The sequence below is a fragment of the Cyprinodon tularosa genome, unplaced genomic scaffold, assembly GCF_016077235.1.
Source record: "Cyprinodon tularosa strain WSP-4 unplaced genomic scaffold, ASM1607723v1 ctg11, whole genome shotgun sequence".
Classification (NCBI taxonomy): Eukaryota; Metazoa; Chordata; class Actinopteri; order Cyprinodontiformes; family Cyprinodontidae; genus Cyprinodon; species Cyprinodon tularosa.
Window position 1 is genome coordinate 3,586,737 of NW_024037893.1, and position 23,107 is coordinate 3,609,843.

The 23,107-nt window shown below is 39.0% G+C and overlaps 2 protein-coding genes across 2 annotated transcripts in view; one reads left to right on the forward strand and one right to left on the reverse strand.

The window, feature by feature from the left end:
* The first annotated feature begins 277 nt into the window (after positions 1 to 277).
* Positions 278 to 14,767, forward strand: piwil1 (piwi-like RNA-mediated gene silencing 1). Its single transcript, XM_038296201.1, has 17 exons — positions 278 to 368; positions 2,342 to 2,450; positions 2,601 to 2,729; positions 2,804 to 3,018; positions 3,512 to 3,633; positions 3,748 to 3,828; positions 5,474 to 5,671; positions 5,784 to 5,892; positions 5,981 to 6,107; positions 8,230 to 8,347; positions 8,571 to 8,685; positions 8,770 to 8,957; positions 9,095 to 9,167; positions 13,334 to 13,534; positions 14,187 to 14,287; positions 14,401 to 14,471; positions 14,595 to 14,767. Exons 1-17 carry the CDS (start codon positions 303 to 305, stop codon positions 14,750 to 14,752), a joined length of 2,181 nt encoding a protein of 726 aa, XP_038152129.1. The 5' UTR covers positions 278 to 302; the 3' UTR covers positions 14,753 to 14,767.
* A 5,702-nt stretch (positions 14,768 to 20,469) lies between these two features.
* rimbp2 (RIMS binding protein 2) overlaps positions 20,470 to 23,107 on the reverse strand; it is a 177,179-nt gene continuing 174,541 nt past the window's right edge. The window contains exon 28 of the mRNA XM_038296240.1: positions 20,470 to 20,718. Coding sequence (XP_038152168.1) covers positions 20,530 to 20,718 — 189 coding nt within the window. The 3' untranslated portion in view covers positions 20,470 to 20,529. The remainder of the gene's footprint in view (positions 20,719 to 23,107) is intronic.

Here is a 23,107-nt window from a genome sequence, read left to right on the forward strand (position 1 = left end):
CAATGATAAGCTAAAAAAAATTATAACCTTCATTATATGTTTAAAATTCAATATACAATAAAGTACAGTCATGTTGTTTGGTGCCATTTATTTTTCTGTCTTCATTTACTTGCTTGAATCTGGTTAGCTTGCAGAAAGTTAGCAAGATAACCTTGAGGCATTAGCCATAGCTTAATAGTTCTAGAACTTTCGGTTTTGTATCAGTTAATGTGGTAAATTGTATGTTAAAAACACTTTCTTCCACATCTATAAAACATTTAATTTAATTTTCTTACAGCTCTAACGTTTCAGAATATCTGAAAATGAGCGGTCGGGCACGAGCTAGATCAAGAGGCCGAGCACGTTGCCAAGAGACGGTGCCTGGAGCGGTAAGATGTCCGCCGTTCTCTCCATGAACACCAACCTGCTGACGCGCAGTGTTCCCTATCTCCGCCATCTTGGTTCCAGGCCCATTTATGGAACTCCATTAAACACTTTATAGATTTTTATATTCTTGGTATATTTTTATATCGGACAACATATATCTATATATAGAGAGATGGATGTATCATATATAGTTAGAGATATAGATATCATTATATAATATATATCTATAGCTATATATTATATACACTTTTATATACAAATTTATGTGATTTAAATGAACGGTTTAACTACTAATTCTGAACTCTGTTTAAGATTTCTGATAAAAAGAATACGTATGATAATTTTCTACATGCACTAACCTTTCAAAGTATACATTTCTAGTCACCTAGCACACAGTGAAACATTTTTTTTTTTACATTTCAGATCCTCTGCTTTCCCCTTTTTCGTAATCATAAAGTAATGACATAATTTAAAATATAAAAAAAATGAATGTTTAAAGAAGGGTAGAAATGTTTGATAGGTTCTCAAAGAATGTTTAACATGAAGACAAAACCAACATTTTTCTTCCGAACTCTTAACCATGAAGATATTTCAGTGAACTTTAAGTGTTCGATCTGACAATTCGGGTATTTGTAAAATTGTACACAACATAAGAACTACCAAAAATAACCATTTATGGTTTTTTTTCATAATTGTGGGCCTAATAAATAAGAGGAACATTAATGATCTAATGATAGCCTATGGCTCCCAACCAGGGTTACTCATACCTCTAGTGGTCTGTGAGTGCATTGCAAGGGGTACATGAAAATATTTTATTTCTTACATATTAATAGTAAATAAAATAGGGCTGGGATCTGTTTTTGTTTTGTGAGGACCCAAATGAAAAATTAAACGAGCTTCTATCAACCAAAAAAGTTTTTGTTCTTGCATGTTTGAGTTCACCTTCAGCTTTGACATGCATCAAAACCAAGCAGTTTTTCACACTGTGCTATAGGAGCTCATCAAAGAATTATTCTGTTCTGTATTTTGTTCCCAATTCATCAGGTTTAATGTGATTATAATGGAGTTACTCAAAGGAGCTCCAGTTTTATAAATACAGGTTTATAATGTGATTTTTATTTTGTATTTATTTCGATTCCTTACTTGCTTCCAAGCAACATATGTTTTGTTTTGTTTTTTATTTGAGATGGAAAGCATAAAATGCCTAAGAGTTAAATGCTCAAAGTAAAAGATTAAGTATAAATATATATATATATTGTACATTCCACTTTTGGACAATCAATACTTTTGACTGGGGGGTACTCGTAGTAACAGATTCCATAGTGATTCCATAGTGAAAGTCTGAGGAGAATCAAGACTACTGTTTTCTATAATCAAATTAGCTGTCCATATTTTGGGGAACTTTCCAGGTGGTGTAGAATCTGTAGCAGGTGCTTCTAATCATCAGTACATCAGGTGGTTTCTTAAAGTTACACGGTTCTTTAAAATGACTGTAAAAATTATTCAGAAATGTACTGATATTAGAAAAATTAATTTGTACTGTTGAATACTTCAGTACTTTTAAACCCATGTACTTATGAAGTATTTTCAAAAGCGAGTACTTCAATACTTAAAATTAGGTACATCTTTGAGTAACTTTTACTCAAGTAGTACTGTCCTTCATCCACCACTGCAACTCTCCCTTCTATTTGCTCATCCTCATCTTCATCACCTCTTTAGAGGTTTAATGTTACTAATTGCTGTTTTATGCTGAATTAAGCTAGCGCAAGAGGACCTAGCATATGTCATTTACCCAGAATGCATTGCAATGTAAACATGACAGTATCTGTATTGAAATATTTTATTTAAACTAAACATTGTGCAGTATTTTTTATTGTGTTGTATTAAATCATAAATAAATATTTTCAAATAAAATGTATTCTAACCTATCATGGATCCCTTTAAGAGGATTTGACATTTTTTACTTTTTGTGGAGATCCTGGCCGAGGCTGCGCAGGCAGCACCAGCACCTACCCCCTCTGCAGAGGGGGACCTGGTTGGTCGAGGCAGACAAAAGGGTGTTCCTGGAACCATAGCCAAAGAAGGTACAGTTCATTTAAAGTGGTTTTGTTTATGCCTGTCATGTGTTTACGTAAAGTAGGGTCAGATGTGGATGCTGAAGATGGGGATTACAGTTTGAAAAGCTTATGGGTTTGTTAATGTTTAATTTATCGTAAACTGAATTGGTTTATCAGGTGTTCTGGAGATTTCAGCTGGATTTCAGCAAATTAAGCTGGGAGAGCGAGGTGGACGCCGGCGGGACTTCCATGATGATGGGATATTCACCAGACAAACCATGGCCCATGTGAAGGATTCAAAGACTGGTCAGATTTTATTATAGTCGTATGCCTCAGCACTGAAATACTATCAAGCTAATATTCTATAAACACTTCCACAGGAACATCCGGTGCCGTCATACCATTGACCGCAAACTACTTCCGGATCCTGTCTCGCCCGCAGTGGATTCTCTATCAGTACTATGTGGACTTTAAACCCCCAATGGAGTCGAGGCGCTTGAGAACTGCCCTCCTCTTGCAGCATTCAGAAATGCTCGGTTCATCTAGGAACTTTGATGGAGCAATTCTTTTCCTGCCTCACAGGCTCGACTCCAAGGTATTGACTTAGGAATTGGCATTGACAAGTTTAAACCAGCTGGTTTTATTTCTGTATTAAACTTTTTTTATTTTTATTATTATATGATGTGAGTTAAAGGCAGAGCTATAGGAAACGCCTCAGTGTCGGGCGCCAAAGGCACGCATGGCCTCAGTAAATCGTTCCCTGATGAACAGTTTATACCAAAACTGAAATCTGGATTACAATGTAAATTGTAGTTGACATAAAGAGATTGATTGATTGATTGATTTGAGTTGATATTAAGGCCAATGTTGGATAGTGAGCCATTAAATGAACAAAAATGAACATGCATTAAAATAATGCACTCATGCGCTCTATTTTGGCACTCGAGTTAGGCTTATAAAATCTGTTAACAAAAAACAAAACTGTTAAATTGAAATTCATCATACTTTAAATGTCTTTGAAATTATATTCTTTTGATTCATTTAAGTTCCCTTCCTCAAATGTTTTCCATATATGACTGCACTTCCAGGAGACTGTCGTCCACAGTGAGACGAGGAATGGAGAGAAGGTTGTAATAACCATCACCTTGACAAACGAGCTCCCACCCAATTCACCAGTGTGTATTCAGTTTTACAACATCTTATTCAGAAGGTAGGTCAGAGTGTTGGAAAAACACCAGGAACCCCATTTTGAAATGTCCATCCAACGTTGGCAATCATTTAAAGCTGGAAGTCGTCGTCTCTTTCATAAACTGTGATTTCACAGGATCCTGAGAATCCTCGACATGCAGCAGATTGGGCGGAACTACTACAACCCCAAAGATCCGCTTGAGATTCGACAGCACAAGTATGTTGGATATTATTTTTTGACAGTACCGTCACTTTATAGAGATTCAGTAGAATATTTCTGGATAATTATGGCTTAGGAGTAAAGACAGCTTTAAAGTTCAGAAATTCAGAATGTTACATTAGACCGATGACAAAAAAGATGTTTTTAACACACAAGCTTCTCAAGAGAATGTCACTTTACTCAGCACTTTGTTAGTTTGCCTTCTGCATTAATTATTGCATTAATGCGGCATGGCAATGAGGTGATCAACCTGTTTTACCGTGTAGGTGACGTGGAAGTACAGGTGTTCCAATCTGATATTAATATTGGTCTGATATTAGCCCCAAAACTAATAATAGATCTTATCTTGCATCTAAAATCTCCGACTTTGCCATGCTGATAGAAACACTATGCTTCTGTTTAAAGTTTCTGTAACTCATTGGTTATTATTACATGGGTCAATAGATCTCGTACCTTTTGTCGACAATGACTCTCTGTTTTAGTAATATCATAGTCACTAAACCAGCTTTTCATACCTTTGGCAGGTGCCAAGTTCTGCTGAAAATACAATCTGAATCTCCATACAGCTTTTTAGCAGAAGTGTGAAGCTCCCTTGAATCTTTTCCTGGTAGATGCAGATTTTTAGTCCACTGAAGTTCCCAAAATTCCTAAATGAATTTTGCTTAACAGTGCTTCTCTCTCTGCTGTTGATGCACCTTGTCCTTCCACATGTCGTCTTTCCACTCAATTTTCCATCATATGTTTGGCTGGAGCACTTTGTACAATAGCCTTTTCTGCAATGACCTTTTGTGGCTTTACCCTGCCACAAAAGGGTGTTGATGACCGTCTTCAGGAAGTCCATCAATACTCAGCACATTTTAACCAGTAACCTTAGAAGGGGACCTCTTTACAAAGCATTTTGACGGCAGTGGGTTGCAACTCTTAAGATTCGTCAATAGCCTCTTCTCAACAGGATTTAAATTGTTTTTTTTGCTTTTTTTACCCTGGTAAAAGGAATCCTGGGAAATTTTTAAGGTTGTAATTCCCATTACTCTAAAAGGCTCCATGAAATAAATCAGCATGATAAAAAAAACAAAAAAACTCTAATATACCTTCTCTCCAGCAGATGGTGGTGGAGCTACAAGCAGAAAAAGTTAAAATATTTATTTTATATTTATGAACCTGAATATGTCCAGCAATTGGAAAATTTACAGTAACTATTAAAATATTAAGACTTAAATGTTTATTTTATTATAGTAATGAAGTACATCTCACACAAGACCTGTGCACAAACAGGGAACGATTTTAGTCAAAACTGCTAACTTTATAATTTTAAGCAAATACTTACCAGAATGTCCCCATTGTGAAATAATAAAAGGATTTTTTTCTACTTATATCAAGTAGAGGATGTAGATGATGGACTCTGATGACCAGACTTGAATAAGAATGTTTGGAGCTCCCTGGGAATCAGCTGTTGCATCCTGGTCGCTCCTCATGTAGAACTGAAAATCGATAAAAAAATAAGACTGACCTTGAAATGGGAATAACAAACTAATCAGCTGAATGGGGAGAAAACAGCACAACTCCAGTTATTTTCTTTAGCTTCAAACTGAAAATTAAATTTGTGAGCAGTCTGGACTTTTTTTTCCCCCTTTCTTTTTAGATTAACAGTTTGGCCAGGATACTCCACCACCATCATGAACTATGAGTCCTCTGTCATGATGTGCACTGATGTGAGCCACAGAGTGCTTCGTAGCGAGACGGTGCTTGACTTCATGATCAACCTGAAACATCAGGTTGGAAGCCAACGCTACACTGATATCTGTACCAAGGAGCTTGTTGGATTGGTCGTCCTCACAAAGTAAGATCTGCCAGATTGTTGCAGTAGTTCACAACATTTGAAAAGTTGACATTGCTTCTATTGGGAGTTTTTCTGACCTACATTAATAGAATTGCCTTTTTTGTAATATAAGGTACAACAACAAAACTTACAAGATTGATGACATTGCATGGGACCACACTCCCTGTAATACTTTCACTAGAGGAGACACAGACATCTCTTTCAGGGACTACTACAAGACTGTAAGAAATGAAACCAAACACACTCGTGGTATCTGTGCATAATGTTTATGTGATCTTCAAAATGACATTTAATCTTTTCTGTCCATAGCAATATGGTTTGGATATCACTGATTTGAACCAGGTGCTGCTGATCAGCCATGTGAAGAGGTTTGGCCCCGCTGGAGCGCCCCCTCCTGGTCCTGCTTTGCTTGTGCCAGAACTGTGCTACCTCACAGGTTGTCTTTCTGTGTTATACTCTATATAGAAGATTAAACCATGTCCTTCCTGTTTTAACTTTAGTACTTCAGTGTAAAAGTACTCTTCATGTTTTGAAGCCATGAAGAGTTGGCAAAATAAATTTTAATGTTGGTCGAGTTTTACAGTGTGGAGCAGTTCTCTAATTGTTGAAAATTGTCCTGATTAGAGCCAAAACATTAAAATTAATCATGATTTATTGAAATAATCGTTAAATAATTTAGTATTCAGTTATCATTAACTGGGGTATACAGACTCTTAACAAATACCATTAGGAGAAAGGTCAACTTGGATCAGTAATTAGGCTGGAAATGTGTAAGATATGTAAACCTTTTGCATTTAATAACTTTTTTTTGTCCATTTATATCAGGGGGTAACCAATTAAAAATAGAAAATAAACAACCAGTACAGGTCCAGAGACATTTTTAATTATAATCTGTTACTTTAAACAGAGTTTAATACTGAAAAAAATGGGGTGTTTATGCCTCCATGTTATACATTGATTGTTTAAATAAAAAAAATATATATATTTTTTTATCTAAAGTGTTTTTTGAAGAAGAGAACAACAATCTTTCAGTTTGGTATACAGACAATTTCCTGATTTACATTTTTTATAAAACATCTGAACTGAATGTTTGTTTTTTTCTTTCTTTTTTTTCTTAATGAGAGCAGTGGGCTTTAGGCTGCCCTGCAAGGATTTAAACCTGGGTTTGAATGGAGACTAAGCCATTCTCAAGCACATATCAAGGTGCTCATTCGTGGGCCTGGATCCATATTTATTTTTGATTCTGTTCAGGGTGGAGAATCCTGTGTTAAATAATAAATAAACTGTGTTAAATAAACACAGTTTATTTAAACGATTGGATGCAAACTATTGGTACTTCAACATACCAGGAAACAGATTTCTCATCTCCATCAGAAACTGCACATATGCTGGATGCTGCTGGGGTTTTTTTTAATGTCATATTAAATTAAGCGTTAATTTCTGCATGTTTTGATCCTACGAATTTAATGATAATATCACGCATGCTCTCCTCGAGCTCCGAGGATAAGTCGCAGCGGAGTAATATGGGAGGAACAGTGCAGGCTGTAGGCTTTGCGCAGGAGGTCTGGATAGAGTCCTGCAACGGGTCGGGTACCCGCGGGTGAAAAATACATAAATAAAAATTAACGGGTCGGGCGGATATTTTTTTAGTGCGGGCGGGTAGTTGGTGATTTTTATTTTTTATATTAATCAGGCACTGTCTGGGGTCACCCTTGTAGCTTAAAGCCCTGCTGGCAGTGTGGGCTTCCCTCCAAAAAGGCCACAGTCAGTGCATACTGTACACGTCTGCTGCAGTGTTAATGGCGCTGCTCTGCAGCGCAGCGTACTATAGCCTATTACTTGATGTGTTAATGGGTCGGGTTCGGATTTGAATTGAAGATATCCGTGGGTGACGGGTCGGGTTCGGTAGTCATCCTAACGGGTTCGGGCGGGTGCGGGTTGGTAAAACTCGACCTGTGCAGGACTCTAGGTCTGGAGCTCTGCAGAGACGGAGGATGTGGGATTTCGGGGTAACAGGAGAAGCGGCGCAAGTGACGTTAGACACTGTCGTCAGACAACATGTGGTAATTTATAAATGTTTTAAATCCGGTTGGATTAGCCAGCAGGTGGGACCTCTGATTTATATGCTCTATGCAGGTCTCCTTAAGAGGTATACTTTCAGCTTAACCTGGTTTAACATTATAAACCTTAAATGAACCATTTGGTAGCAGATATTCATCGATTGATGGGGGAAAATCATCATGATTAGCAAAGAGTTAGTGTTACATTTTTGATGTTTTCAAACTCTTCCTACACCACCATAAAAATCACTCACAAGCCCTATGACCTTTAACACCACGGCCACTAAAAATCACATAAAATGTGTATTAAAGGCAGGATCATAGCCAGCTGGCACAAAAATATAACTGATGTGTGATGCTAAGACACTTGCTATTGTTAATATCCCATCATTTATTGTGATATATTGTGCTGCTCTAGCTGTTGGTACCTAAAAGTAGGCTGGATGTCATACAGACGTTGAAATATGTTGACAGTTTAAGGTGAACTATCTCTTATAGGGTTGACTGATAAGATGCGAAGTGACTTTGCCATAATGAAGGAGCTGAGCGTTCACACCAAACTGAACCCAGATAAGAGGGAGCAACAGCTCACCAGATTTATATCCAACATTCACCAGTAGGTGTGCTTCATGACCACATTACACATGCCAGTAAAGCATTTTACAATTTCATCAGCTCTAACTGCTTAATATTGATATAAGGGATGCACCCACTTTCTAGAGATACTGTATTAAAATTAAAGTTGATAATTTTGTCAATCGATGAGAAAACCTGTTAAGTTTTGATGAAATCCTAAATAGTTCATTCTTTATTTATTTTTTTTTCCTTCCATTTCCAAGGAGCGAGGATGCACAGGCAGAGCTGGGGAAGTGGGGACTCAGCTTTGATAAGCAGCTTCTTAACATGACCGGCAGAGTCCTCGGAGGAGAGCAGATTTTCCAAGGATCCCGCTCGGTGCCAATTTCTATTTGGAATTCTTTCCTCAAAGTAGGTTATCTACAAAATCCCAATAAATGTATTAAATGACCTCTCTTTTAGTACAACTACAACCCCCAATCAGCTGACTGGTCCAGGGAGATGCGTGGGATTCCTATGATGAGCACTCCTCCACTGGAGAAATGGGTTTTGTTTCACTCCCGCCGTAACTCCAATGAAGCGCAGGCCCTGCTGCAGTCCCTCAACAAAGTCTCAGGTCCCCTCGGTTTCTACATGCAAAGGCCCTACATGTAAGTTTAACACTTTGCAAATATAAAAACAAAATAATAGCATTTATCAATAGATTTGTTTTTATTGTTTTGCAAAGTGGGTCAAATTGTATCCAATTTAGTCTTACTCTATAAGCTTTTTTTTTCTTTTTATACAGTGTTATGTACGATGATAATCAGCTGGCTCTCCTCAAAGCTCTTCAGAGCAACGTTGGACAAGATACGCAAATGGTTTGTCTTGCAATGTTTGATATGAATCCTATTTATCTGCTTTAAAAACTCTGAAGGCAAAATAGCCGGTTGCTATTGAGCTCCAACTTTTAATTTTACCTTTCAGATACTGAAGAGACATTATGATGTAAAAGATGAGTGATGTAAGGCAGAACATGATAATCAGAAGTACATTTAAAATGTACAAATAACTGTACTGATCAGTATGTTTTATATGAAGTATCAAAAACCTTTTAAGTAAGATAATTTGAAGTCTTACATTTTTTAAACAAATTCTTTAAACATGAACAAATGTGAATTAATATGCCAATTTCTTTATATTAAATCATTTTTTAGGAAATCTAACTAAATCATTATATAAATCATACGTATTCTAAACAAATCTTGCAATACAATTTCAATCATTGACATTAAACACAAAGTACAATTTTATACATAAAGCTTTTATTTTTACCTTAAGGTTTTATTTAAAAAAAAAAAAAAACTATCAAATCAAAATTATAAGGAAGTAATTAAGTGGCCACTTGTTTTGTTTACTTATTAAAATATGCAGAGATCTCACCTTTCTTTTTTGCCATAAGTTGTCTGAACAACCAGTACAGTAATAAATAGAAAATTCTATTTAGAAATCCTCTAATCTGAGCTTTATTTCTTAGCAGGACGATTGGCTGAAGTAAATTTGTTTTTGAGCGAAGTTTTCTTGTTTAACGATGAACAGCATGCTTCCTTACATCTTGTAGTACAGACTCTAAAAATCTTTTTAATGCTGTTGATGACTAATCACATAAAAATGTCTGTTCCAACAAGAAAATTGTATAAATATGTGGAATAGTGGACACAGAGGACTACTCTTAAATACAGATTTAATGTTAAAAAGCAGCAGATTTATTCCGAGGTTAATGTCCGCAATATGTTTTCTTAAATTATTGTTTTAGCACCAAAATTGTATAAAATGTTCTTTAAACCAGATGCATTAAACATCCACCATATTAGCCTTAATGTTAATGTCTAGGAAGATGGAGAAAGGAGAGTTGATGGTAACCGTCAGTGTTCTGTCAGCTCAGCATACCGCGTCAGGCCAGCATACCCATACTAATACGCATTCACAAGACGTCAGATTTGCATACGCATTTGCAAACGTGTATACTAGTTTGACACCGTCAGGCCAGCATACCCATAGTAATACGCATTACAGAATGTCCTCTGTCTCTTCTCTCCTTAAAGTCAATCATGCTGTTTTATTTCCTGATTTAGTCAGGTTTTTGTCGTAGTTTTGTGCATAAAACAACAAAAGTCCTTCACTAGCTCCACTACACACATTAGCTTTAAAACAAATAAATAAATCACAAGTCTGTTTGGGGATCTTATTAACGAAGGATCGGCGTTTAAACAAGAATTCCCTGAGAATTTTATACAAATTAACTTAGAAATGCAATTTCTAACATTTTCATTTTTATATTTAAAGCATTTGCAGTCCCTGGAAAAATTACATGATATAAGAAAATAAAATGCATGGCAAAATTATACAGCAATTTGATCATGGATTGAGGTACTTCTTTAATCCCAACATTGAAAATGATAACTTTTTTTTATGGGCCAAGTTGGTAGTAGGCATCTTACTGACATTTGATTTCCTTCTGCTCCTCCAAGCAGCTGTATCAAAGATGACGTAATGTCTAAATCAATATCATTGATTGGCTGGGCGAGAGTTTTTTTTGTACGCGTTTTGTAGATGGCTGCAGGTGCAGTTGGACCCTTCTCTAAATACACTTTAAACTACCACAAGGCGAGTATCCCTTTAGTTTTGCATGAAAAATACACTTTAAGCTTCCTCGACAGGTGTGTATCCTTTAAGTTTTGTATGAAATACACTTTAAACTATGTCAACTGGTGTGTATCCCTTAAGTCATGCACACAAAAAAAATGTAATTACCAATTGTTGGTGATTTTTGAAGTGTATGGCGATCTGACGGCTCTCCATGTGGTTGTAACTGCAGGAATATGTAGCTTGCATGCTGGTCTGACGCGGTATGCTAAGCCTACAGAACATCAGCCTAACGGTGCCACTCTGCTGGGCTACATAAATATTCAAATAGATAGATGATGATAATTGCTACCGTATTTTCACGACCATAAGGCGCACCGTACTAAAAGGCGCAGTCTCAGTTATGTGTCCCATTTCTGTATTTAACACACACATAAGGCGCACCGGACTATAGGCCGCATTTTTTATATACAGGTACATGTCCTCTACTACCTTTAAATAGCTCTACTGCGTATTTTAAAAATACAGCGGGCCCAAAACTGAGTATGACTGTGCTTTATTCATGTATTTATTACAAATTAATCAAACCTGCGTGCTGGCCATGAGACAGACACATCGCAGATGACACAGCGCTGTGATTACTCCTAAATTAACTTAAAATCCTGAAACCTGCCGACGGAATATGTTCGCTTTTATTGCCGGTATCCTGGTGCCTGCACTGTAAATTATTTAGATGAAAAACACCTGCCAGCCGCCGTGTGAGGCTGCTGTTGAAGGGATTTACTGTCGGTGTACCGCTGGTATGTGGGGGTCTGAGCGCCTCCGACAGAAATAGATAATCTGGATGAACTGACTGCAATTAAGTTTTCAGGTGGCCTTTCTCACTTAAAAACATATTAAAACTACTTTATTCCCACTGATCACAGCAAATATAGCTGCAAGATTTAGATTATTTAGATGAAAAAACACCTGCCAGCCGCCGCGGTGAAGAGGAGGAGACCCGCCCAGAGGCTGCTGTTGAATTAAGTTTTCAGGTAGAAAAATAGAGCGGGAGCAAAACTGAGTATGTTTGTGCTTTATTCATGTATTTATTACAAAGTATTAATCAAACCCATCAAAGTCATCATCCTCTGTTTCTGAATTAAACAGCTGCGCTAAATCAGACATGCCAATTTCCCATTCTTCGCTGTCAGTCACTTTCCGTGCAGCGCGGCTCCTCAGAAATAATGCCGGCTTTTGCGAAAGCTTGAACAATAGAGCCAGCAGACACGTTAGCCCAAGCATCTACAATCCATCCGCAAACTGTGGCGTAACTTGCCCGGCGCTGCCTTCCACTTATCCTGAAACTGTGGTCTCCGTCTGTCATCCATCGCTCCCACGCCGCTCGCAGCCTTACTTTGAACGGCCGCTTCACACCGATGTCGAGCGGTTGAAGTTCCTTTGTCAGACCCCCGGGATAACGGCGAGCACAGCGTTCATTTGATTCATCTTTTTTTTTCACACCGGCTGTGAGATGGGCACGCAGCGATGGTGATGCGTGGAAAAAAGCACCTGGTCTCCTCACATACACCTGCCTTTCATCATCTCCCCAGCCCGTTTCATTTGCGTTAATATCATATGTCATCAGAGCGCTGTGTCTGTCTCGCTGTCAGCTCCCAGATCAGCTTCCCTGATTGGTTGATACGGCGCGTCCAGCAGCAAAACTTCAATTTTTCCATCTCGAGCAGCAGCAGCGCGTTGGCGGCGCGCTCCCGACGCGCTGCACCTGCAGCTCAAAACGCGCTGCAGGACCTTTTGCTGCACCTATACGCGCGTCAACCATTGACTTTGCATGTAAACTCGCTGCTTCTGCTGCACCTGCTGGGTCCGGTTCACACCGATGTCCAGCGGTTGAACAGCGAGCACAGGGTTAATTTGTTTCCCCATGTTTTTCACATCAGCTGTGAGATGGGCACGCATGGAGTTACATATTAACAGCGATGGTGATGAGTGGAAAAAAACACCTGGTCTCCTTACATTCAGCCACTCTTTCATCATCTCCTCAATGAGGTGGTCTCAAAAGTCGCAGTTACAACACACATAGGGCGCACCGCACCATAGGGCGCACCGCACATTTTGAGGGGAAAAAAAGACGTTTAAGTGCGCCTTATAGTCGTGAAAATACTGTAATTCCTTTTGTCTGTATATTTTTTCTTAAATGCTCCCCTTTTTTGAAGTTGACAGCAGCTTGAAAATGGTGAAAACTCAATGAGTCCAGAATCGAACCATAACAGCCACGTCTAGGGCTAAGGCTCCAATACAGGGGTCATATGCTTCATTTCTTCATCACCACCGTAGCCGAATGTGAAGATCTTTGTCTACCCTTCAACTGTTGAAAATGCACTTTTGATTTATTGTGTAGGTGGTGGTTGTCCTTCCCAACAACAACAAGGACAAGTATGACAGTGTGAAGAAGTACCTCTGTCTAGAGTTCCCAACTCCAAGCCAGTGTGTGGTGGCTCGCACCCTCAGCAAACCTCAGGCACTCATGACTGTGGCAACGAAGATCGCACTGCAGATGGCCTGCAAAATGGGAGGAGAGCTGTGGAGTGTGGAGATTCCTGTAAGTTCTATATGCTCCTGGTGTAGGGCATCCACACAGTTTAGGTGGTTGTTTATTAATTATGGACGATTAATAAAGAACCTCATAATTCCTTCAATTTATTTTGACATGTTAACCCTTTATAGGACAAGTTGCGGTTTTTGATCACTTGCATATCCCTATTTACCTACTGTAAATTAAGTTGGGGGAAAAAAAGTTAACAAGTCAAGAAAAAAAAAGGTAAAAAGCTAATTGAAGAGTAAAACAAATTAATTATACTAGTTAACAATTATATTTAGGTTTATAAACTAAACAATGTAAGTATCAGCATCATGCCTCTAAGGTTATGTTGTATGAATTTCTTATAGAAGCACTTTTGTTATTTTTCCTAATATATTTGAGAAAGTTGGCATTTCTTATTACATTTACATAAATTTTTTGCCATCAAAACATCCAAAAAGGTCTTGCCCTGGATTCCAATAACACTCTTGGCTTGAAATTTTTATTTTACAAAGTGTTTTTTAATGTTCATAATAAGAATTATACTTTAATAGACATATCAAGTTAAGTTTGGGCATGCAAAAAACTTAGTTGTTTCAAAGCTTTGTGTTTAAGGGTTAACATTAGAACATTTCACATGAAAATTGCTCTAAATAACCACCAAACTGTGCAGCTCAAGCAGCTGATGATTGTGGGCATCGACTGCTACCATGACGTGTCTGCTGGGTGCTCCATTGGTGCTCTGGTGGCAAGCCTCAACCCTACCATGAGCAGGTTGGTAACTGCAAAACATGTTTGAAAAGCCTTAAAATGTACACTATGCTTTCTAGACGTGTGACTATCTCTGTTCTGCCATTAAAGTAGAATTTTTACCTTTCTACCCCAAGATGGTACTCAAAGTGTGTGCTGCAGGAGAAAGGTCAGGAGCTGATGGATGGACTCAAATTAGCATTCACTGGTCAGTTGATCTTTTTCTTTAGTTTTTTTTTTTTTTTTTACTTTTTACATGATTAAATTTTGCACTTTAAATCTGATTCATCAGTGACAGGATTACTGTTTTTTTTTACTATTTTTTTAACAGGTGCTCTGAAAGAATACCTGAAGCGCAACAGTTGCCTGCCAACACGCATCATCGTGTACCGTGATGGAGTAGGAGACGGCCAGTTGCTCACGGTCGTCAATTATGATGTGGCGCAGATGAAGGACTCAATCAAGTCCCTGGGGAAGGACTATGAGTGAGTTTTAAAGCTATGTTCCTTTAAGACGCATGTTTTCTTTTTCATGAGGAGAGGTGATAAAGTGGTTTCCTGTTTTTAATACCTGGATCAGGGTTCCCAAACAGTCTGGCATTTTCCGAATAATCAATTTATAATCAGATAGCCAAAGGATGAAGCATATTGATGGAATAAAATGTTTTTTTGTGTGTGTGTGTTTTTGATCTTGCTATAAGTGTGTTGCTCTGTCAGCTAAAGGCATGTTTTAGAGTCTCTGTACTCCAATTAACGATTAATCAATTACTGAATTAGTTTACAATTATTGCAATAATCGATTAATCCGAATTGTTTCAGCCCTACTGTCCACTCAGTTTTTGTTTTGTCACTTTATTTAGCTGCCAGCCCTCCAAGTCTGATAATACTTGCAGAAAATTTACTCTGAACTTTGTTGTCAAAGCTTTAAAAAGCTGATCAAAAGTGATCAAAGAACTGCATCTTTAGTTTTGAATTTTTTTTTTTTTTTTTTCCTTAAATTGGGGATATTAAAAAAAAAATCAGACACTAAATCTGCTGGTTCAGGAAAAATATCCAATAAGACAGACTTTGGAATCAGGCTTCTGTTAACTTTTTAAAAAACAGTCTTCAGTGAAAACGATGCTAATTTTGTCCAAAACTCCAATCATTGTACGGACAAGTTCTCTTGGACTCTGGAGAACTGGCACTGTCATCGACACGGAGGTCACCCGTCCAGAGTGGTACGTTTGGCTTCCGTTTTATTTTGTAAATCATGTATTGATGTTCTGGTTGAAAATAACAGCTCATGCCTATTTCTTCTGACAAGGTACGACTTCTACATTGTGAGCCAGTCTGTTAGACAGGGGAGTGTCTCACCAACTCATTACAACGTGGTCTACGATACCAGCGGCCTCAAGCCAGATCACATGCAGCGGCTCACATACAAGCTCTGCCACATGTACTACAACTGGCAGGTGGGTTTTTTAATAATTTTTTATCATTAATATGCATTAAACGTTTTTTTTTTTTTTTTTTTTTTTTTTTTTTTTTTTTTTTTGAGAACCTATTAATAGAACAATCTTCAATCTGTTTTCAAGGAAAATTATTAAAAGAGATGTTAAAGAGAACCTTAACAGCTCCCAGCTTTATTTGAAGTTTGTGTGATTAAGCCTGAATTCAGATTCATTATAATTTGATGTGGTTTGTTTCTGTGGTTGGTCTTTTAGGAACTTTAAACTTAATCCATTGATTTTTAATTAAACTTTGAGATCATTGTCCAGTTTAGTTGTATACGTTATTTGAAATTCCTTTAACAGATGGTCATTTAAATTACTACAAAATTCTTTTGGTGAAAAATATTCAATAACATTCAGGAAATTATAGCTAAACTACCTGCTGATGGATGAAAATTACACTGCTCAAAAAAAATAAAGGGAACATGTAAACGACACAATATAACTTCAATTAAATCAAAGTGTCCACTTTGGAAGCAAACTGAGTGACAATTGGACACGCTGTTCTGCAAATGGACCACAGATCATTTTTCAGTACCTATGCTTTCTGGTTGATGTTTTGGCCACTTTTGAATGTTGGTGCTTTCACACTCATGGCAGACTGAGACAGACTCTGCAGTCCACACAAGTCGCTCCGGTAGTGCAGCTCATCTAGGATCAGAATCGATGCGAGTTGCGGTACCTCCTGCCTTTGTGCAAGGAGGAACACTGCCAGAGCCCTGCAAAATGACTGTCAGCAGGCCAGAGATGTGCACGTGTCTGCACAAATGGTTAGAAACCGATAACATGAGGATGGTATGAAGGCCTTCAGTCCACGGATGGGGGTTGTGCTCACAGCTCAATGCCGTGCAGGATGTGTAGCATTGGGCAGAGAACAGGTTTGGTAAATTCCCCACCTGTTCCCTGTGCTCTTCACAGTTGAAAGCAGGTTCACACTGAGCACATGTGACAGAGCTGTGTAAAGCGAGTTGCTGCCTCAGGTCGTCAGTGTGTTTGTTGCAGTGAATGCAAATGTGCCCCCGCCCCCCACGCAGACACTCTGCTGCACCTCTCCCAAATTGTAGGTGACTACAGACAGGAGGTCTCTGATTGGTCAAATCTGTATCCGCTCTACTCTATGCGCATTTCCAGTTTGGTGCCTTACCGGCTTGTTTTGTTTGTATGACCGCCGTTGTGGAAAACAACTCGTGAAGTTGGACCAGCTAGAAGAGCGAGGTGCATGAGAACGCTGGGATCCTTTTTCCATCTGGATCCCCGCTCTTTTTTGCCCTCACGTCCCTCTGTTGTCGCACAAACTTGCAGCCACTTCCTCAACGCCTCGGCCGTATCTAGACCCACAGCTAGTTCCTGATTGTCCCTCTTGCTTTGTAGTGTGGAATAACATAGTGCAGACCATGCTTCAATATTGGGCATAAATCTAAATATCTGCAACAAGCTCACTGTGCCACACTGGTGTGAGAGTATAACCAGCCCTTTTGGGGGCCCTCTGTGTGCTCGCCAGAGGTAGCATGACTGCCATTAGATACCGAGATGAGATCCTTAGACCCCTTGTGAGACCATATGCTGATGCATTTGGCCCTGGGTTCCTCCTAATGCAGGACAATGCTAGACCCCATGTGGCTGGAGTTTGTCAGCAGTTCCTGCAAAATGAAGGAACTGCAGCTCTGGAATCTGCTTGAGAACATTGATGCTTCAGTCCTGTCTGGGAGGAGATCACCACCTGATCAGGAGCATGCCCAGGTGTTGTAGGGAGGTCATACAGCCACTTGGAGGCCACATACAATACTGAGTCTCATTTGGGCCAGTTTTAAGGACATTAAAACAAAGTTGGATCAGCCTATGGTGTGTTTTTCCACTTTAATTTTGTATGTTACTCCAAATCCAGGCTTCCATTGATTAATAAATTTGATTTCATGGATCATTTTTGTTAGATTTTGTCAGTTCATTAAACTATGTACAAAACAAATATTTCGGTGAGAATATTTCATTCATTCAGATTAGGGCGTGTTATGAGTGCTCCCCTTTTTTGAGCAGTGTATCTGTATACCTTTAAAAGGAATGGAGCTTACAATAGACCCTGTACATGATTAAACTATTAAAGAAATTGTCTTTGTCTAAATCTCATGTGAGATTTTCTTTTTTTTTTTTTACCCTTTCCATTTGTGCTTTAGGGAATCATCAGAGTGCCTGCGCCCTGCCAGTATGGCCATAAGCTGGCTTTCCTCGTTGGGCAGAGCCTTCACAAACAGCCCCATGTAAAACTGGACAGTTACCTCTTCTACCTCTAAGCACCAGTTGATGCCTCATTACGTTTAGTTTGTTGTTGCCTAAATAGTTTTGATTCCTTGTTAAGTGGTTTACGTTTCTTTACTAAACTGGATTTTATTTGTTAAAATGCAGACGTTAAAGCAGCAGTCTGTAACATTGAGAAGAGAGCAGACTTCGACTGAAAATTTGAAGAAAAACAGGTTTCACGCCACTCCCCCACCCTCTCTGCTTCACTCATGCCCCACCTCCAAGCCCCATCCCTCTCACAGCACCTGCGCGGCTACCGCATGCGACCACAAGCATCCAAGCAGCGTACGCGGCATGGAGTGTGAACCGGTAAGAGCGATAGCACTCACCTCCAAGCAGCTAGATATAAGATGCTGGTTATACCGAAGTTTGCCGTGTAAGCAGTTGTCGGCAGGTGCAGTAAGGCCAGTTTCTCTTTCGCTGGTGGCTGTCGCTCCGCCATGACTTCCACGCGCGTCCTCCTAACTGCGGCAGCCCGGCGCTGCGGCAGGTTAAGCGGTGAGGGGGGGGGGGGGGGGTGGGGGGGGGGGGGGGGGGGGGAGCTGTGATTGACACTCCATCAGACGCTCCTCTGGCTGTGATTGGTTGTTTTGACTCGTCCCGAATTATTCTTTCCAGATTGAAATACAGGCAGTATGCGGGACCAATTGAAGCAGTTTTTTTCACAGGTTACATATCACATGTACTGCTGTCTGGGCATAGGGACAGTTTTAGCCAATATGACAAAAAAGTGATTTTAAAAACTTACAGACTTCAGCTTTAAGTCTTTAAGTTTGTTAAGAACACTGTTTTTTATAATAAATGTTCAGTTTATTTTGTGTGCGTGTAATGATTTCAAGACGATAACATTAAAAAATATTAAATTTATTTCTTTAAAAAAAAAGATTGCACATGCACACCCACACAATAATTTGTAACCATCAGTATAGCCTGATAAGTTCTTCTCTGAAAGCTAGCACACAATTGCAGACATATGCTCTTTAAAGACACCATGGGGAAAGCTTGCACTGTCTGATTAGAAAGTTAAATGTACAAAAAAAGGCAGTTTGAAAATAGTGTATAAACATTTAAAAACAATTTTACAAATGGACAAAAGTACAAAAACAGTTGCAGTCACTGAAATCAAAGCAATGTCTGTGGAAATGATCAGTTTACTGGAGATTATCGTGGCTGATTAGCCAGAGGTTGTAAGAAAGTTTTAGAATGTTTTGCATACGTTCTTTTTTTTTTTTTTTTCCTCTTTTTTTGTCAGTTTAACTCCTGTATATAGAAAACATAGGCTCAACTTTATATGTGCTGCAGAATGAAAATGGGAAAACGGCTCGAGGAGATGGGGAGGACGTGGACTGATCATCTCATGCGCAAAGTTGGACGTCTGCACAATCCTTTGGGCAGCTTGGATAATACATTGGCTTCCAATTCTTTGTATATTCATACATAAAGGTGTAGATATCTGAAAATATGGACAGACCTACAGTACTTGTATCCTTAATTTGAGACATAACAGGCATCAGTGATGGTCTGGGCTGTAAAAACGGTTTGATAGGAAGGGCAGCATAGAGGTAGCCTTGTCTCACTTTACTGCTGTTGAGTAACTAATCCTACAGTCCAAAGGTTGCATGCTGGAAATTAACTGCTGCACAATGAAGTTGATGCTAAAAGAATTGGTGTTTGACTAATCAATATATGTAGAGGCAATACTTGACTCTAGTCAAAAATTTAGTATGGAGGGAGGACTTTATTTACCATTTCTCAAAATTTTTAAGTTAATATTTTGGGTTTTCACAGTGGAAAATACAAGTCTGACAGCTTTTTGGAAAAAAATCAATGTTGAGGGTGCAACATCTGGACATAATTCTAAAAATTGTGCAATTATAAGGCAAATACATGGAGGTTCGGTCGACAGGTATTTACTGCAGGGACCCTGTGATAGATGCAGAATGTGCTTGTTTTCTAAGTGCCCAACAACTCTGGGAACGGGGAGATGTACCACTGCCACAGCTGTTGAAAAGAAGCAGAAAAGAGGCATTTCTTTCTGCTGATTAGTCCGTATGCTGCTTGCCCTGACTCTTAACAATGAGCCCATCACCTTGGAGTGCACTCTCAAGGGGTCAGGAGGGAATGTGCTGAAGTAAAAAGCAAGCAAACCTCATGTTCAACCGGCAGCTGTTGGTTTCTGACCATTAGATTTTAGAAAATGCAAGGCTTGTGTAGAACACCCAGGGCTCTGTCCTAACACTTCATCAGCCAGAAACATGGAGGTATGCAGCACAACACAATATCTTCCAACACCTTGAGGTTATGGGCCCATAATGTGAGATGAGTTATTAAAAATATTGAGTTTGAACCCATAACTATAATCTAATGTACAACAAATGAAAAAATAAAGCATCTAGTAAGCTTGGAAATGCCACCTGTGCACTGTATTTTGATTTTTATTTTTATTTACAATATAAGTGGATGCCACTTTTTGCATTATTTATTTTACAGCACCAAGTCTTTGTAATTGTTCCTTTCTTTTGAAGAGCATTCCCCTTTTCTTTTTGGAGGAGTAAATGTCCATAGGGGGCCTGCCAGGTCCCATGGTAGCGGGGCCAGAGTCGAGGATGTGTAGACTCACTGTAGGAGAGGGTGCTCTTCTGTGCGACCCCGATTTGTCCAAAGGAACCTAATGGAAGACCCGTAAGGGACAGTTGAAGGTGTTAAAAAGCCAATCAGCTCTCAAACCACAGTCACTACTCCCCACCAGTTCTGCCTCTGCAGGCTCTCTATAGAGCTCTTAAGCCTACCTCCCTGTGTATTGTGCTGTGCACTTTGATAAACACCCGCTCTCTCCCACCCCCTCCTATCATGTATTTATTTTGGAAGTTGCTAAAAACAAAAACAAAAAAAACATAGAATTGAACTGACATTCACATGAGTGACATTTTCTAAAAAAATATTAAGAACAGATTTACATTTGGGGACATATTTGCATCACATTCACTTTCTTGCCTCTTAAATATTAATATTTACTGGTACAACTGAGTTACAAAGATACTACTAGTCACCATTACTGTTCTGTAATCATGAGCTAAAAGGCTCTTTTCAATTGCACTTTGGAAAAAACATCAAAAGGAGAATCAAGATTTTATAATCCAATTTGCAGTGCAGACTCTTGAACTCAGGAAAACACTTTAAAGCAAATTTGGGTCAAAGGCTAGAGTGTCTAAAGAAATACATTTTAAATGGTTCTAATTATTTTTTTCCAGCATTATGTTCTGACTACTTTAGTTTGCTTTGGCAATTTCAAGTTTATATTTATTTTTAAATCCTTTCAGTTAAACTCAATATCCTTTAGCGTTTCTGTTATTCCATGTCTTTTCTCTACACAGATTGATGCACATTTAAATTATGTTTATCTCTGATTTATCACATTGTGCATGTCTAAGTAAATAATACCGTAAATTCTCTAATATTGGCCTGTATTCCATTAGCGGCCGGGACTCTAACATTTGCCGGTCTCGCTGTCAGAGGAGGTAAATAATGGCCGGTCTCTAATACAGGCCGGGGCTATAAACGTTTTTTCTGGGCATACCTCAACATTACAGGTGCTGGTCATAAAATTAGAATATCATGAAAAAGTAGATTGATTTCAGTAATTCCATTTAAAAAGTGAAACTTGTATATTATATTCATACATTACATACAAACTCATATATTTCAGATGTTTATTTTGTTTAATTTTGATGATTACAAATGACAACAAATGAAAATCTCAAATTCATCATATCAGAAAATTAGAATATTACTGAAGACCAATAAAAACAAAGGATTTATAGAAATGTTGGCCAACTGAAAAGTATGAACATGAAAAGTATGAGCATGTACAGCACTCAGTATTTAGTTGGGCCTCCTTTGGCCTGTATTACTGCAGCAATGCGGCGTGGCATGGAGTCGATCAGTCTGTGGCACTGCTCAGGTTTTATGATAGCCCAGGTTGCTCTAATAGTGGCTTTTAGCTCTTCTGAATTGTTGGGTCTGGTGTATTGCATCTTCTTCTTCACAATACCCCATAGATTTTCTATGGGGTTAAGGTCAGGAGAGTTTGCTGGCCAATTAAGAACAGGGATACCATGGTCCTTCAACCAGGTACTGGTAGCTTTGGCACTGTGTGCAGGTGCCAAGTCCTGTTGGAAAATGAAATCTGCATCTCCAAAAAGTTGGTCAGCTGCAGGAAGCATGAAGTGCTCTAAAACTTCCTGGTATGTGGCTGCGTTGACCCTGGACCTCAGAAAACACAATGGACCAACACCAGCAGATGACATGGCACCCCAAACCATCACTGACTGTGGAAACTTTACACTGGACTTCAAGCAACGTGGATGAAGTGCCTCTCTTCTTTTCCTCCAGACTCTGGGACCTTGATTTCCAAAGGAAATGCAAAATTTACTTTCATCAGAGAACATGACTTTGGACCACTCACCAGCAGTCCAGTCCTGTTTCTCTTTAGCCCAGGCAAGCCGCTTCTGACGCTGTCTGTGGTTCAAGAGTGGCTTGACACAAGGAATGCGACAGCAGAAACCCATGTCTTTCATACGTCTGTGTGTGGTGGTTCTTGAAGCACTCACTCCAGCTGCAGTCCACTCTTTGTGAATCTCCCCCACATTTTTGAATGGGTTTTGTTTCACAATCCTCTCCAGGGTGCGGTTATATCTCTTGCTTGTACACTTTTTTCGACCACATCTTTTCCTTCCCTTCGCCTCTCTATTAATGTGCTTGGACACTGAGCTCTGTGAACAGCCAGCCTCTTTAGCGATGACCTTTTGTGTCTTGCCCTCCTTGTGCAAGGTGTCGATGGTCGTCTTTTGGACAACTGTCAAGTCAGCAGTCTTCCCCATGATTGTGTAGCCTATAGAACTAGACTGAAAGACCATTTAAAGGCTTTTGCAGGTGGTTTGAGTTAATTAGCTGATTAGAGTGTGGCACCAGGGGCCATCAATTTTGAACCTTTTCACAATATTCTAATTTTCTGATATGATGAATTTGAGATTTTCATTTGTTGTCATTTGTAATCA

Excerpts from the sequence above, each read along its gene's own strand:
- piwil1 (XM_038296201.1), top strand. The coding sequence starts at position 303 with ATGAGCGGTCGGGCACGAGCTAGATCAAGAGGCCGAGCACGTTGCCAA. Across the intron at positions 5,893-5,980 it reads TCAGGGACTACTACAAGACT|CAATATGGTTTGGATATCAC; the intron begins GTAAGAAATGAA and ends TTCTGTCCATAG. Across the intron at positions 8,958-9,094 it reads TACATGCAAAGGCCCTACAT|TGTTATGTACGATGATAATC; the intron begins GTAAGTTTAACA and ends CTTTTTATACAG.